The sequence below is a fragment of the Moschus berezovskii genome, chromosome 3 (assembly GCF_049115385.1).
Source record: "Moschus berezovskii isolate FMDL1 chromosome 3, NW_MosBer_1.0, whole genome shotgun sequence".
Taxonomy (NCBI): domain Eukaryota; kingdom Metazoa; phylum Chordata; class Mammalia; order Artiodactyla; family Moschidae; genus Moschus; species Moschus berezovskii.
In genome coordinates, this window is record NC_142462.1 from 31,823,578 (window position 1) to 31,838,483 (window position 14,906).

At 43.4% G+C, this 14,906-nt stretch overlaps 2 protein-coding genes across 3 annotated transcripts in view; one reads left to right on the forward strand and one right to left on the reverse strand.

Moving 5' to 3' along the window:
* The window catches only part of ANKMY2 (ankyrin repeat and MYND domain containing 2), a 46,611-nt gene extending 41,496 nt beyond the window's left edge, over window positions 1-5,115 (reverse strand). The window contains exon 1 of the mRNA XM_055420528.2: window positions 4,720-5,115. Coding sequence (XP_055276503.2) covers window positions 4,720-4,786 — 67 coding nt within the window. The 5' untranslated portion in view covers window positions 4,787-5,115. The remainder of the gene's footprint in view (window positions 1-4,719) is intronic.
* A 224-nt stretch (window positions 5,116-5,339) lies between these two features.
* BZW2 (basic leucine zipper and W2 domains 2) overlaps window positions 5,340-14,906 on the forward strand; it is a 64,110-nt gene continuing 54,543 nt past the window's right edge. Inside the window, exon 1 of one of the 2 annotated variants that reach the window (XM_055420530.2) lies at window positions 5,340-5,496. The gene's annotated coding sequence lies outside the window, so the exon portion shown is untranslated. Of the gene's footprint in view, window positions 5,513-14,906 lie in introns of both variants that reach the window. The other variant, XM_055420531.2, reaches the window with a different exon arrangement.

The window sequence follows — 14,906 nt, forward strand, 5'->3', positions numbered from 1 at the left end:
ACTGAAGAATTGATGCTTCTGAACTGTGGTGCTGGGGAAGACTCTTGAGAGTCCCTTGGACTGCAAGGAGATCCAACCAGTCCATCCTAAAGGAAATCAGTACTGAATATTCATTGGAAGGACTGATGCTGAAGCTGAAACTCCAATACTTTGGCCACTTGATGCGAAGAACAGATTCACTGGAAAGGACCTTGATGCTGGGAAAGATTGAAGGCGGAAGGAGAAGGGGACGACAGAGGATGAGATGGTTGGATGGCATCACTGACGCAATGGACATGAATTTGAGCAAACTCTGGGAGTTGGTGATAGACAGGGAAGCCTGGCATGCTGCAGTCCACGGGGTCGCAAAGAGTTGGACACGACTGAGCGACTGAACTGAACTGAATCTTTCTATATACCAGAGGCACTAGAAATAACTGTATTAACTCCACAGGACCTTAGGGCAGGATCTTTTAACAGTCCCAAATTGGAAACAACTGAAATGTCCCTAAGTGTGACCAGATAAGCACATAATGATACATCCATACATGGGGAATAAAAGAAAATAAAAAACAAACTGTTGGTACAGTACAGATGAACCTCAAAATCATGATGTTGAGTGAAAGATGTCATGCAAAAAAAAAAGTATTTACTGTACTTATTTTATAATTCCACTTTTATAAAGTTCTAGAATAAATCAATCTAACCAATAGTGACAGAAACCTGTCGGTGGTTGCCTAGAGACAGGGTTGGAGGGAGTGGCAGATTACAAAAGGGATGTAGAATCTTTTGGGGTAACTCAACTAGTCATTGTGTGGATTGCAGTGAAGGTTTCGTGGATGTATACTTATGTCAAAACTCTTTTAAAAAATGTGCATTTTAAATATGCACTGTTTATCATACTTAAATTATACTCCAGTAAGACCGGTAGAATAAACCTTATTGTTCAAGCCTGTTTCATAGCTCCTTTAACACAAATAATGGAAAAAGAGAAAAAGAAAAGAAAGCACATTACTTTCTTGTGAAATCAGCAATACTGACTCCAGGGATTTCAAGTACTAAACAAGATAAGTAATGAAACTGGTTTATATTCTTAAAGGAGGTTTCATTTATTTTGAAACAGTGCTTCCTCAGTGTTTAGTGAAAAAGATATCAGAACTTGGAAGAATGGCTCAATCTACAAGTAATATAAGCCACTTAACTGTGCTTCAGTGATTTCATTTCTCTTCTGAAATGTTGTGAAATGGATGCCGTCAGTGACTAAAATTTAAATGGATATGTGAGAAACAGCAATGGCACCCCACTCCAGTACTCTTGCCTGGAAAATCCCATGGACAGAGGAGCCAGGTAGGCTGCAGTCGATGGGGTCGTGAAGTCGGATACGACTGAGCGACTTCACTTTCACTTTTCACTTTCATGCATTGGAGAAGGAAATGGCAACCCACTCCAGTGTTCTTGCCTGGAGAATCCCAGGGACGGCGGAGCCTGGTGGGCTGCCGTCTATGGGGTCGCACAGAGTCGGACATGACTGAAGTGACTTAGCAGCAGCAGCAGTGAGAAACAGCTTCTCAGTTTCATCTGGAACTTCTTCTTGGCATTCCAACAAATAAACAACCTGTAGAGTAGCTAGCATACGAATTTACTCAAAAGAAGAACTTGTTCTTAAAGTGTCCAGTGCCATATGTGGTATTCTCTGGGCTCTAAGTCCCCCTTACAATCTGCTTAACTTTTGGAGGGCAGTGATTAGCAGGATGGAGACATTCAAAACTTTGCTGAGCTTATTTCAGACTGGCCAAGGTGACAGGTCACACTTGACTAGAAATTTACTGTTAATTTCACAAACTAGTACTGACTAATCCAGTGCTTCTCAAAGTCTAGAAATGTACCAAAAAGGGGAAAAATATCAGAACCGTACTCACTTCTTTAAACAAAAAAATGCTTCTTATGAGTACAAATATAAACTCTGTTTATGACCTCTGTTTGGCTATAAGCCAACAATTATTTTACAAATTGTTGTTTAGTTGCTAAGTCGTCCAACTCTTTGGGACCCCATGGGCTGTAGCCCACCAGGCTCCTCAGTCCATGGGATTTCCCAGGCAAGAATACTGGAGTGCGTTGCTTCTTCCTTCTCCAGGGGATCTTCCCACCCAGGTATTACACCCACTGTCTTCAGCTTGGCAGGCAGATTCTTCACCCCTGAGCCACTTGCACACAAAACTACAAAATCACTTACAATTAAAATTAATTTAACTTGACAGATGATAATATTTTAATGCAATTACCTTTCAAAGTGAGTAAGATATGGTATGGACTGCTATGGTGCTGATTTCATTTTTTCATTTTTTTGTTTAGTTTGTTTTCAAGTCCAGCATATTTCTACAACTGTAAGCCAGAGGATATCTCTGCTCTGCCACTTATTACCTGTGTTACATTGGGCAAGCTACTTAACTTTTCAATTCCTTGGTTTGTTATCTATCAAATAGAGACTGCCATATTTACCATAATCATAGCCAACACAGTATCTTAAATACTTTATGTATACTAACTCATTTAAAATGTTGTAAAGTGTTATGTGTGTTAGTTGCTCAGTCGTGTCTAACTCTTTACAACCCCATGGACTGTAGCCTGCCAGGCTTCTCCGTCCATGGAATTTTCCAGGCAGGAATACTGGTGTAGATTGCCATCCCCTTCTCCAAAGGAACTTCCCAACCCAGGGATCGAACCCTGGTCTCCTGCATTGCAGGCAGGTTCTTTACCATTTGAGCTACAGAGAAGCCTGTATTCCTAGCTTATGAAGATTAAATGCACAAATAAATGTTAAGTGCTAAGAATTATGCCAGACCCATGATAATAGTCAGTAAAGGTCAGCTACAGTTTTCTCATTACTCTTTTTTAAGAGTATGGTGATGTCCCATTTGACAAGAATGTATCACATACTAAGTCCATCTCACTTCTTTTCTCATCAGCTTGCACCAAATAAATAGCTGAAAGAGGGTCTATGTAATTTGTTGAACAATGTGAGCCCAGTAAAAAAAAAGTCACAGGGATAACCAGGCTAAATTCACATCAGTCGTTTCACTTAATCTTTACAAATAAAAACTAGTGGACACCCAATAATTTATCCAAGCTTTCCCCTTCCCCGCCCTCCCTCCAACACACACACACACACACACACACCCATCTGCGCCTTTCAGAGACTGACTTTACAAAACTGCTCTCTTGTTTACACTTTTGCGAGAAGGTGATAGCCCTGGACTGCTTAAAAACAGCATTTGCATCCCTGGTGGATTGTAAATTGATCCTTTGTCTCCTTTTTTGCCCAGCACTGTACCTGGCACAGAGTTGAGACTCACATGGTTGGTGAGCTGAATCCCAGAGCCACCAAAGGCACGGAGAAATTAACCAGAGATAGGCAGAACAGAAAGACTGCATGCCAAATAGGTCAGCGGGAACCATGTTAAACAAACACACTGCACTAACTCCAAGTCCCACAAATTCTGGGCAAAGAACACTTATCATGAGAAACATAGGGCTGTGACTGACTTAAAATTGTTGAGGTCATATCGGGTGGGCTCAGGTCATCAGCACCTGTTGAGTACCAATCCGATTTTTTTCTCTTTTCCCAGTAGACTTTCCTTGTCAGTATAAAATTTGCCTTCCTCTCTCTCTGTAGGTCCAGATCTGAGCCATGTTATTTAGAAACACTGGAAATTGGGAAGCTTTTTATGTTATTATGACCACCCTCTGTGCCGATCCCAATCGAGGGCAAGCTCATTCTCGAGCTTAAAACAGCCACGTGAACAACGCCCGCAGTTCCCACGCATCCCCATCCCCGCGAGGTGACAGTGCTCTAGAAGCAACCGATTCATGCTGTTGTCACCTGCCAGGTAACGGGACTTAGTAGTAAACTCTTCGGGGATATCCGCTGGGGGACTGAGGGGACACATGGCTTCTGGCTCGTCCCCGGGGCCTGCGTCTCCCTCCCTAGCACCAGGAGCGGTGGAAGTGGGACTCGCGCTGGGAGAATGGAAGAGAATGCGCGCAGAGCGCGATTACAAGATCGCAGCCCTGCCAAGAGCGCCAAGCGGTGCGGACGCCTCCTCAACCCCTTCGCTTTCGCGCGAGTTTCCGCGGCGGTCGGGGGCTTCTGGAAGGATGTCAGGGAGGCCTTGCAGGCAGAAGCCTCAAGGCGGCAAGTTACAGATGTCGTTTTGTGCTCTTATAAAGAACCCTGCTCCTTAGGAGCTCTCTCCACCCGCCCCAAAAGGGGGCGGAGACAGCCAAGGGATCCAGATCATTCGGCCTCCGGAAGTCGAAATGGCCCTGTAGATACCGGTCTAAGAGCCTGAAACTTTCCGGCCACGATCGCCCAGGCGGACTCCGGTCAATTCACCTGAGGAGTTTTGAAGAGTGCACATTCTGAGGCCCCACCCCCGGCTGGCTCTTTATTAGCCGACGTGGAGCCCGCAAAGGTGGCGCCTTCTAAAAGCTGATTCAGAGGACGAATGTCTGCAACCTCCGCTCTCGTCCCAGCTGCTCTTCTCCCTCCCCACCTCTCCGCCCCCGCAACTCGTCCCAGACCGCAGGGAGGAGCGCTGTTTCCCGATGGTAGGGTGTCAACCTCGTAAAACCGCAACCCGGGGTCAGCCGGGCCTGGGGCGCCGCCCGGGCTCCGCCACGCCCCTCTCCCCCCTCCCGGGCCAGGCAGGCAGAGCCCCCGGCGCAGCCCAGCACCCACACCTTTTCCGATGACTTCCAGCAGCTCCTTTTCCTCCTGGGTCAGCTCGCCTTTCTTTATGTGAACCATTGCTTCCGCCAGCTTGACGGCTATTCTGTGTCTTCGGGAGTACTAAAAGAAACGACGTGTACGTATTAGGAAAGCCAGCCGCAATGTTAGGCAACTTGCGACTAGGACACTAAGTAGCCAACCGCGGAAGCGTTCGAATTCTCTCCTCCTTCCAGGCGCTGGCGAGCAGCGGGCGAGCTCGGGCGAGCCGGGCCGGCAGTCTCCGCAGGCCCAGCGGTACTCCCCGCCCCTCGTGCCTCATTGGCCCGGCAGGGAGGAGGAGCTGCAGGAGGCCGCAGCGAGGCTGTCCCATTGGAAGAGCCTGGGGAGGAAAAACCAAATGGAGAAAATCACTGGGGGGTAATTAAATGCTTCTTGCACGTTTCCCCCAAGCCACTCTTTCCGGTTCAGATATTTAAGGACACACAATAATTAAATTCTCTATCTGGAACGTCTGTGTTCGAAAATGTCTTCTTAGGGCGTGCATCTCCCTGGTTCTCGCTATACACCCCCCCTTTATTTCCCTGGAAGTGGAGCGGCCCTGGCCGGGGGCGGGCCGGGAGGAGGGGCGACGTGGGAGGCGGGGCTGCGCCGAGCTCCGTGTGTCGATGTCAATGTGTCTGTCCTTCACTCCTCCATTGTCTGCCACTACCACTGCCGCTTCTGCCACCGCCGCTGTCGGGATTGCCGCAGCCCCCAGCCTCGCGCGTCGCCGCTACCTCCTCGGACAGGTGAGCAGCAAACCAGGTAGGGCAGGGGAGAGCCGGGAAGCTTTAGACCACCGGAGCCAAAGCCCGACTGGGAGATTCCCCTCCGGCCGAAGCTGGCCGGGAGGAAGCATGTGCCTGCTCGGGCGGCTTCCTGCTTCTCGGTGGGGAAGCCTCCCCTCCACCCCATTACCATCGCTTATACAGCGTATCGGTGCCCTAGAGTAAAGACCCACCACTCGCCACGTTTGGCCGCCCCGAGAGACCAAGAGCGGGCAGGGACCGGCCACGCGGTGGGAAGTGGCGGGTGCACAGCGTCTCGTGCGTGGCACCGCCAGATGCAACTCCGGAGGAAGCCAAGGTTGAGGCTCTGAACTACGGGTGGGGAGGAACGGAGAGCTCCCCATTACAAGCGAGGTGAAAGCATGTGAGAATAAGTCTCTTCTGGCAACCTACTCCTCGCCCCCACTTGTCATCTCCTCTGGCCTCTGTGGAAGCTGTAGAAGAAAACCGGATCTGATCGCCCTGTGTGCCTGTAAAGGGTTTTTGGAAGCGATTTACACGTGCACTAATACTTGATTTAGGAGAGACAGTCAAGGGGCAGCGGGGAGGAAGGGCCTCTTCACTCTGCTAGAGTTCCCAGTCTCTTTGTAACTCAGATCTTGAGATTTATGGAAATAGGGAGGGGAGAGGGAAGGGGCGGAGATTAAATTGGTGTTGCTGTCTATATATAGCATTAGATTAGCCTCTTAATCCAACCTTCATTCAACTGTAATATATAACCTCAAGCTTTCACTGTGGGAAACTAGGGGATAAATACAAGTGTGCACCCTCCTGTGGCTCAGCCACAAGACTTGCTTGCTAACATGAAGTCAGTCATTCCTCCCGCGTGCTTATCCATAACATATTTACAGCTTTTGTTTAGAAATTAGTGTTTACCGTTCCTCTACAGTCTAGTATTAATGTTTCTCCAAAGACCCTTCTGCTTCCAAGAGAATTATTTGAATGATTATATAGATTTTTTTTTTTTGTTAAGCATCCCTCCCCACCACTCTTTCTCCCCTCTTATGCGGTATATGAAGTGAAATGTTATTTTCCTCTGGCCTTACACTTTCATTTCTTGGAAGCATTCACTAACACTTCTGAAATCCTGGAAGATGTTCACCCTTATTTCCTGCCTTGAGCAAAAGAAAAATTTTCCCCCTGAATCCCAGATGTTTTCTTGTCTAAGGCTTCATCTCTGCTGCTGCTGCTGGGGCAAATGTGAGCCAGAACATCTCACATGAAAATGGTCTGAAATTATTCAACTCAATGTATAACAAAGAAACTTTTGTTCAGGGATGCTTTAATAATGATGTGACTGTTCAAACAAGTAGTAAGGCTTTTGAGTGACCCATCTTTTGTAACACTTAGAATGCTGCTATTGCCACAGTTACAGCTGATTGAAAACACAGTCTCATGAAGGAGCAACCCACAAACCTAAGAAAATGCTTACAGAGTAACCTTTCCTTACCATGTGATTTAACACCCTATAAGGGATGTTACAGAATTGGGTACTTCATTGCCAGAATTTCCATCTCTTCTGCCAAATTGGGGCCATGGTTACTTGAAGGTCACACCTGTTCGTCTCACTGAGGTTGTCAGTTTCTGAAGGATAGCAACTTATTCTGTTTTCCTGGTGCCTGTGACTGCATTCATTCAGTAAATCTAGGCAGCTAGAAATAAAGCAGCTAACATCTGCCTTGAAATGCATGTAAATAACATGTTAATTTTAAATTTCTAGACAATGTAATGGGTAGTGTTTATCATATGGGTTTTACATTCATTGTTTTGTACAGTGAAGTGAAGTCGCTCAGTCGTGACCAACTCTTTGCTACCCTGTGGACTGTAGCCCACTAGGCTCCTCCATCCGTGGGATTCTCCAGGCAAGAATACTGGTGTGGGTTGCCATTTCCTTCTCCAGGGGATCTTCCCGACCCAGGGATCGAACCCAGGTCTCCCACATTGCAGGCAGACGCTTTAACCTCTGAGCCACCAGGGAAACCCTGGTGTTTTGTACAGTATTAATATTTAATGTAGGAATAGGACCAGCTAATGAGCATACCTTAGACTTGTTCAAGGAACTTTTTTGTATGAAGAATGTGTTCACATCAAAGAAGTTTTGTTGGTAATAAAATAGCTACTGCTTACTGGGTACTTAGCACCAGATAGTCCACCAGAAGCTTTGTATAGGATTAGTTTAATCATTGTTGTAATGACCCAGAAATTAGCCAGTATTACCTCTGTTTCTGAAAATAAGAGGACAGAAACAAAAAGAAGTTAATTTGCCCACAACCCTACAGTTAGGAAGTATCACAGCCCAAACTGGAACCTAGATCTGTCTCCAAAACCTTTTCTCTTTGTGTTATTCTCTATCTGCATGGCTGGAAGTAAGGGGGAAACTCTATATTCTTTAGCTAAGAGGTACCACGTTCATGTGGTTCAGTGTGACAAAGGTACAAAAAAGTCTCCAGCCTCTTCCCAGTTTTTCTCCATGTCCTACAGCCCGTAGTGTCTATTTTTCTCATGCCTTTACTGAGAAATTGTATGTGTTTATAACTTGCAGGTGTGTTTCCACTTTTTTTTTTAAACAAATGAAAAGTGTGCTAACACATTATTGCACACTGTGTAATGGAATTTATATGATGCTTTGGTTTCTTTCCTCTTCTGTGAAAAAAAAAAAAAATGATTTCTGAAATTCTTATATGTGTCCCTTTCAGCCCTTTGCCTACTCCTAATACCCTGGACCTCTCAGCTGATTGCGATGGATTCCTAAGTAGCTTGCTTCCCATCTGGCTCTTTCAAGGCACCACCACCAATAAACAGTGAGCACCCATCATCTACTGAAGGATGAGACATGCTTTGTAAAGACAGAGCTATTTCACTTAAAAGCCTGTCGGTGGCTTTCCGCTGGCCACGGGGTAGAGGCTCTGGTCTGGGCTGGAGGTCTACTTGCAGTTCCTCCCCACCAGCCGCAGAACAGAGGCCCAGGTCTGGTCTGGGAGGCGCTGACTTCTGGTCCCAGCCAGCATTTCCAGTCAGCCAGCCCTTCCCACATACTCTGCTCTAAGGTCACCTCACTGCTGATTCCCTAACACGCCAGTAACTTCCACCCTTTTGTTCCTGCTTTTCTCTCTTCTTGGAATGACCTCCCTTTCCTCTTTACTGAGTGTTTCTCTCCTTCCCAGATCTGATCAAGTGTCAACTTTCAAGAAACTTTCTTCTACCCTGTCTGGGAGGGGAATACAGGCCCTAGTAAACATGTTTATTCCTGTCCATCAGCAAGGGCGATAAGGACAGTCTTTCCTCATGAGTTACTGGTACAATTGCTGACATCCTCTAACTTTCTCCTATCTCCTTATGAGCCCTGATCCCTCCCCACACCCCTAAATTAACATCTTTGCTTCTTCATCTGGAGCTCCATGAAAATAACCTAAAGCCAGCACCTTTCTCATGGCTTTCTAGTTCAGTGTTTGTTAATCTATTTGATCCGTTCTCCTTGTATACTATAAATTAACTAGGATTAGTTTACCTTTGCTTCTCAAGACCGTGACCCAGTGTCTTACACCTAGTGTGTGCTCAGTGCATACTGAGTTGAATTCAGCTTGATCTCTAAGTTATTTTAGGTAGATTTATTTCCCTACTTGACTAATCCTTCCTGGCAATGTGAGGTGATGTGGCATTAAGCACACACAGTCATAACCAAGGGCAGAAGGTCTTTAAATGTTTTCAGTCTCGAGCTGCTTGACATTCTGATGAATGCTATCAAGCAAGAAAAAAAAATTGTTCATATGTACGTGTTACAAATTTTGCACACCATTCCTGGATTCTCTTTGAAACCCTTGACTTCCAACTCTGTGCTTTAAGAGAATGCTGTTTGTTTTTTATTGCAGGGGAATAGCTCATTTTTGACTGTTGTAACTTTGGGGCTAATGTTTTCACTGACATTTGACTTTCTTGTCTTAGGTGCACTTCTTGACTGAGTTGGATATTTGATGATATTAAGGAATTTCATTTTCCTCTAGGTTTGAAACTAATATTATGGTTATATTTTAAAATATCCCTTATCTTTTAGACATGGGTACTGAATTATTTAAGGCGGGAATGATAGGATATCTAACACTGGCTTTAATCTAATTTTGTGACAGTAAGGGGCTGGGACTGAGTAAGAATATTAATGAGACAAAACTCACCATGCAGTTAACAGTTTAAAGTGGGCAGTTAGACTTATTCTCTCTGCTTTTGATATGTTTGAGATTTTTCTGTAATGAAGTTTTTAAAAGGAAGGTTTGGGACTTCCCTGGTGGTCCAGTGGTTAAGACTCTGTGCTCCCAATACAGGGGATCCAGGTTTAATCCCTGGTCAGGGAACTACAGCCCACATGCCACAATTAAGGCATCCTGCGTGTAGCAAGTAAAATCCTGTGCAGCAAAATAAATTTTTAAAAATGAAGAAATAAAAAGGAAGGTTTGGAAGTATTCAGTTCAGTTCAGTCTCTGTCGTGTCCGACTCTTTGCGACCCCATGAATCATAGCCTCTTAAGAAATTGTTGTTTCAGTTAAGAAAGCAATATGGATACAAATGTTCTTTCTCTGTCCTTGGAGTTTAGCTTATGCAGTTATCCATTTAATGTTAAAAGTTACACCTAAATCTGCAAAAGATTGTCTTGTGAACAATGCATTTCCATAAACTGTTCATGTCACATTTTAACTTCTCCCCGGAATGAAGAAGGGGTAGGTGGCATATCTCAGTGCTGTGTCACAGGCTTATGAATATCCTGCTGTCAGTTAACCTTCATCCTTTTTGAACTCTGATGGAGTAATTTGCAGACAAGTCTGAACAAGGGGTGCAGGTATATTTAGTTTAACTGAGAAAATCAAGATATGAATGAAGTGGAGAGACCGATTTTCTTCTTTGTCTCATAAACCACGTCAGAAGACGTTTCCAAAGAAGGAGCACTTTGGTAATGTTGTGAGCAGTAACAGTGTAGTTAGAACAAATATCTCAATGTGGGAGAATGAGGCCCACACTCAGGTGTGCCTGCCACGCCCGTCCTCAGGGTTTGCTCAACGAAATGCTCATTTTGACACCCACTTTCTGAATTCTTAAAACTTTATAACTTGTGTGTCTTGATGTTTACATTTCTTTTATGATGTTTTGGACTTATGAAATGTTAATATTTCCAGAGGCCAGCGTGAAATATTTTGGTATCATTTATAATCTTCCAATTTTTTTTTTTTTTGGAAGGGTTTTTAAAGCGTATTTAATTAAGCTTCAAAGCCAAGCCTTCACAATATATAAGGCAATGTAGCCAATCCAGTCTCATTGCCAGGTAATGTTGAAGCACACACTCGGGTGCTTCCAACTTCAATTCATATGTATTTATATTAGCTAGGTCACTGTGGAATTTAAAACTCTAGGCTGGTGCCTCTTTATCTCTGAGTATAGTAAAGCAATTGCAATAATTAAAAATAGAAAGCTATTTCTGCATCAGAAGGGAAAGGTAGTATTCGCCTTCCCAATAAATACATTTAAGGTAGAAAATCGGTGTTTTTATGTCTTGTTATTTGTTGTCTTTTGCTAACAACGCAGCAAAAGGACAAAGCAGCCCTTAAAACTACATTCATCAGCCTCTGAGTAAAATCTCTTCCTGGTCTGTTGATTGTGGAGTATAGCAGTCCCATTAAGTAGCCTCTTCTGACCTGGTGGGAAATGATTATGGATGAGCCCTGGGAGACAGCCAAGCACAGCCACAGCCCTGAGAGTTAGAGGGGCAAAGCCAAGGCTCTGTGATGAGGTGGCTTTTCCAAGGTAACCTCTCTTGCTTTCACTTTCTTCATATATAAAACAGGGATGTTAACCAAACTTACATGGTGACTTTGAGGATTCCTGAGGATGCCCTGTGAACTATAAAGTGTTATATAAAAACTAATTGATACTTTTAGGGCCAATTCTACCCGTTTTTACAGTTGAGAAGTAGTTGTAGGCCTAGGTAAGAAGTCATTTTAAAGTAAAATTGTATAGAAATTAGTATTCATATAAGCCCTTCTTCCTACATTTTGGAAGAGATTTGTTTTTCAAGAGAGACTTTTCATAAAAGATATAATTCTAATAACTCTTATCTCAGGATTAGCATTATATATATATATACATATATATATATATATACATATATATATATAAATAAGAAAGCTCTTGGTGTGGATCTGTTGTTTTCTGCAAATCCCAAATGATAGATATGAGCTTTGTCCTCAAGAGGCTTCCACTGTCCTCTAGGAGACCTGCCAGTCTCTGAAACAATCAGGACTGGAGTCCATTGCCTGTTCAAGTGGCTGGCTGGCTCCTTCCAGTCTTTAAACTTTAATTTGAACAATGTGGTTCCTCCCCTATCCACCCACAGGTTTCCTGCTCCCAGAATGCCCTCCTCCACCCATTTCTGCATCACATTTTACTCAGGTCCTTCCCAGCTTCTCCTGCAAACAGGCTTCTCCAGTGCGTAATCTGAGCAATACAGTCCACATGTGTAGGTTCCAGAATGGGTGGCGCTCAGAGGGAGGGTCAGAGAAAATGAGATTCTGAACAGAGTCTGGAAGGATTGGTGAATTTGGGCAGGTGAGCCAGAAAATGGAAAACATTCCAGAGAGAACAACCCCTAAGAAAACAACTCCATAAGATACTATAACATAAATATTTATAAAATAAATATTGCCTATAATTTTCTGGCTGACCATCTTGGAACTAGAAATTTTTAAGTCATGGAACTGGTAGGTTATATTTTAAAGCGCACTCGATTTGTTCTTGCTCCAAATAGTTTATGACATCACATGTTTTCGACTAAACTGAAAATTATAAGGCAATATCTTTAGAATTGTTGGTAGCAGGAAAGTTAATAATGGATATGAAAAGAAGCAATGGAAGAAAAAAATCATATACTTATTAGGATATTGTGTCCTTGAATAAAAACTAATTCAAAATTATCTAAAATAGCTAAAATATCAATAGCCAAAACAGCTAGACAATCAAATAAGTAGGAAATTGTTTATGAAGTTTATTTTGCAAATGAAAGATAACCCATGGAACCTGTTTTTATCTATACAGTGCCTTTAAAGAATTTTATTCTCTGATTTTTTTTTCCAATTGGATTGTTCCGATTTTTTTTCTGTTTTTATTGATGAATGGAATAAAGACTGAAACAGTTAAACCTGAGAGATGCAGCTCAGGGATTTAATAATCAGATTAATGTGAATCATTTTAATGCGGGATTGTGATTATCATTAGGAGTTTCCACATTTTTTCCTTTATATCTACTGGAGAAGAAAATATGTGATAATTTAAAATAATTTCTAAATTTTTTAAAATATAAAATCTACCACTATCAGCAGTGTACACAAGAATATTTTTCATTCTTGGCTCACTCTGATGTCTGTGCCGGGGCCATGGGTCTCTTCAGCAAGTATCTTTTGGGCAGTTAAATGCCAACTAGAATGAACTGACCTGTTCTATATTTGGCATGTGATGAACGAAGAGTGCCAAAAAATGTTCTGACAGTCATATTTGTAAACTACTTTGAAAATAAAAGTTTTAGATAACTCACTGAATGACCCATTCTTTTGACAGACACCAAAGAGAGTGCTTCCATTGTTCTCGCCTGATTTTTTAATGGCAGGTGAGGCCTTTGGTATTTCTTGTTTTGTTATCTTTCAGTTCAGTCGCTCAGTCGTGTCCGACTCTCCGCGACCCCATGAATCACAGCACGCCAGGCCTCCCTGTCCATCACCAACTCCCGGAGTTCACTCAAACTCATGTCCACAGAGTTGGCGATGCCATCCAGCCATCTCATTCTCTGTCGTCCCCGTCTCCTCCCTTAATTACAGAAATGATATATTAATAGGAAAACAATAATAACAAATCTGTGGGAGATGTAGAATTATGTTTCCAACTTATTTTTATGTTAGATGAGGACTTTCAGAAAATAATGGTTAGATGCACTGTTATTTTGAGGACTTCTAAATAAATCTGAAGACAGCCACTGGGCAGAGAAGCGTAACAGTAATGAATATTATCTCTTAGCACTGTGGAGACTTTATCGTAAGCCTCTGTTAGGTGTGCGATTTTATAATATTCTACTGTCATCCCTTTTTGCGTATTCACACATAAGACTTGAATGATTTTCAAACCAACCTCTATGCCTTCCTGGATTTGTGACCATTTCTAAGAAAAAAAAGAACAGGACATACGTTCTTCTCAGTATACAGGGTAATAGAAAGGGGTTATTGTAAACAGGAAGGAGAAGCCCATGTTGCTGGTTCAGGGGAAGCTGCTGGCTAGAGGAAAGGATGCCACTTCTCGGCATGGAGGAGTGTGAAGATGGTGTTTACATTAGGGTCGAGCCTCTGCAGGAAGCAAGTTGAGCACTGGCTCCCATAGTACCAGAAAGCAGGGAGCCATAAATTTTCTACTATTTACATGTCCATAAGAGTCAGGATTTCTGTTAAATCCTCTAGCTAAAGACGAATGTGTTTTTCCTTACTAGAACTCCACAGAGAACTGTTTGGCATTTTGGAGGTAACATATGCTAATTTAGTTTATCCAAGCGCTGAACTGGACATTAAAATTAATGTTTATGCTTCACTCTCTCTAACTCTAAACCCATAAAATCCATGAGGCAAATAATGTAAAAGCTGCCATCAAGGATCGTGTAAATTGTTACCTGACAACTTTAGTTGGTTCTTTGGAGGAAGTGCACTGTGAGGAGACAGTTGATGGGTTCTGGCCCTGGCTGTTCTGTGATTTTTCCTCTTTGATCTCTGCTGTTATCACCAAGGTTAGAATGGAATGCATGGCCTCAGACAAGTGGCATGACATCTCGGAGTCTTATCAGAGTCTTAACCTTATCAGAGTGGGTCTAGGTTTAGTTCTTTGGGTTTCAAAGTGTTCCAGGCTTCATGGATAGCCATTATAAGTTAAAAAGTAAAAAACAATAACACACATCAAATTGTTAAAGCATTAATAAACACAGTTTGCAACTCAAATTCATCACGTGATGGACTTTAACATACTGGAGACTATTCCTTCTTAACTCACTGCCAGGTAATTTTGTGCAGTGCTTGGCTCAGAACTCCACCTGCTAGAAGGGGAGCACCATGCATCTTATCTATGCATCTTGTCTGGTCCCCACTGCATCCCTATTGCCCAGTACCAGATAGGGCTTCCCAGGTGCCGCTAGTGGTTAAGAATCCGTCTGCCAGTGCAGGAGATGTCAGAGGCTTGGGTTTGACCCCTGGATCTGGAAGATCCCCTGGAGGAGGGCATGGCAACCCACTCCAGTATTTTTGCCTGGAGAATCCCATGGACAGAGGAGCCTAGCAGGCCCCAGTCTACGGGGTCGCAAAGAG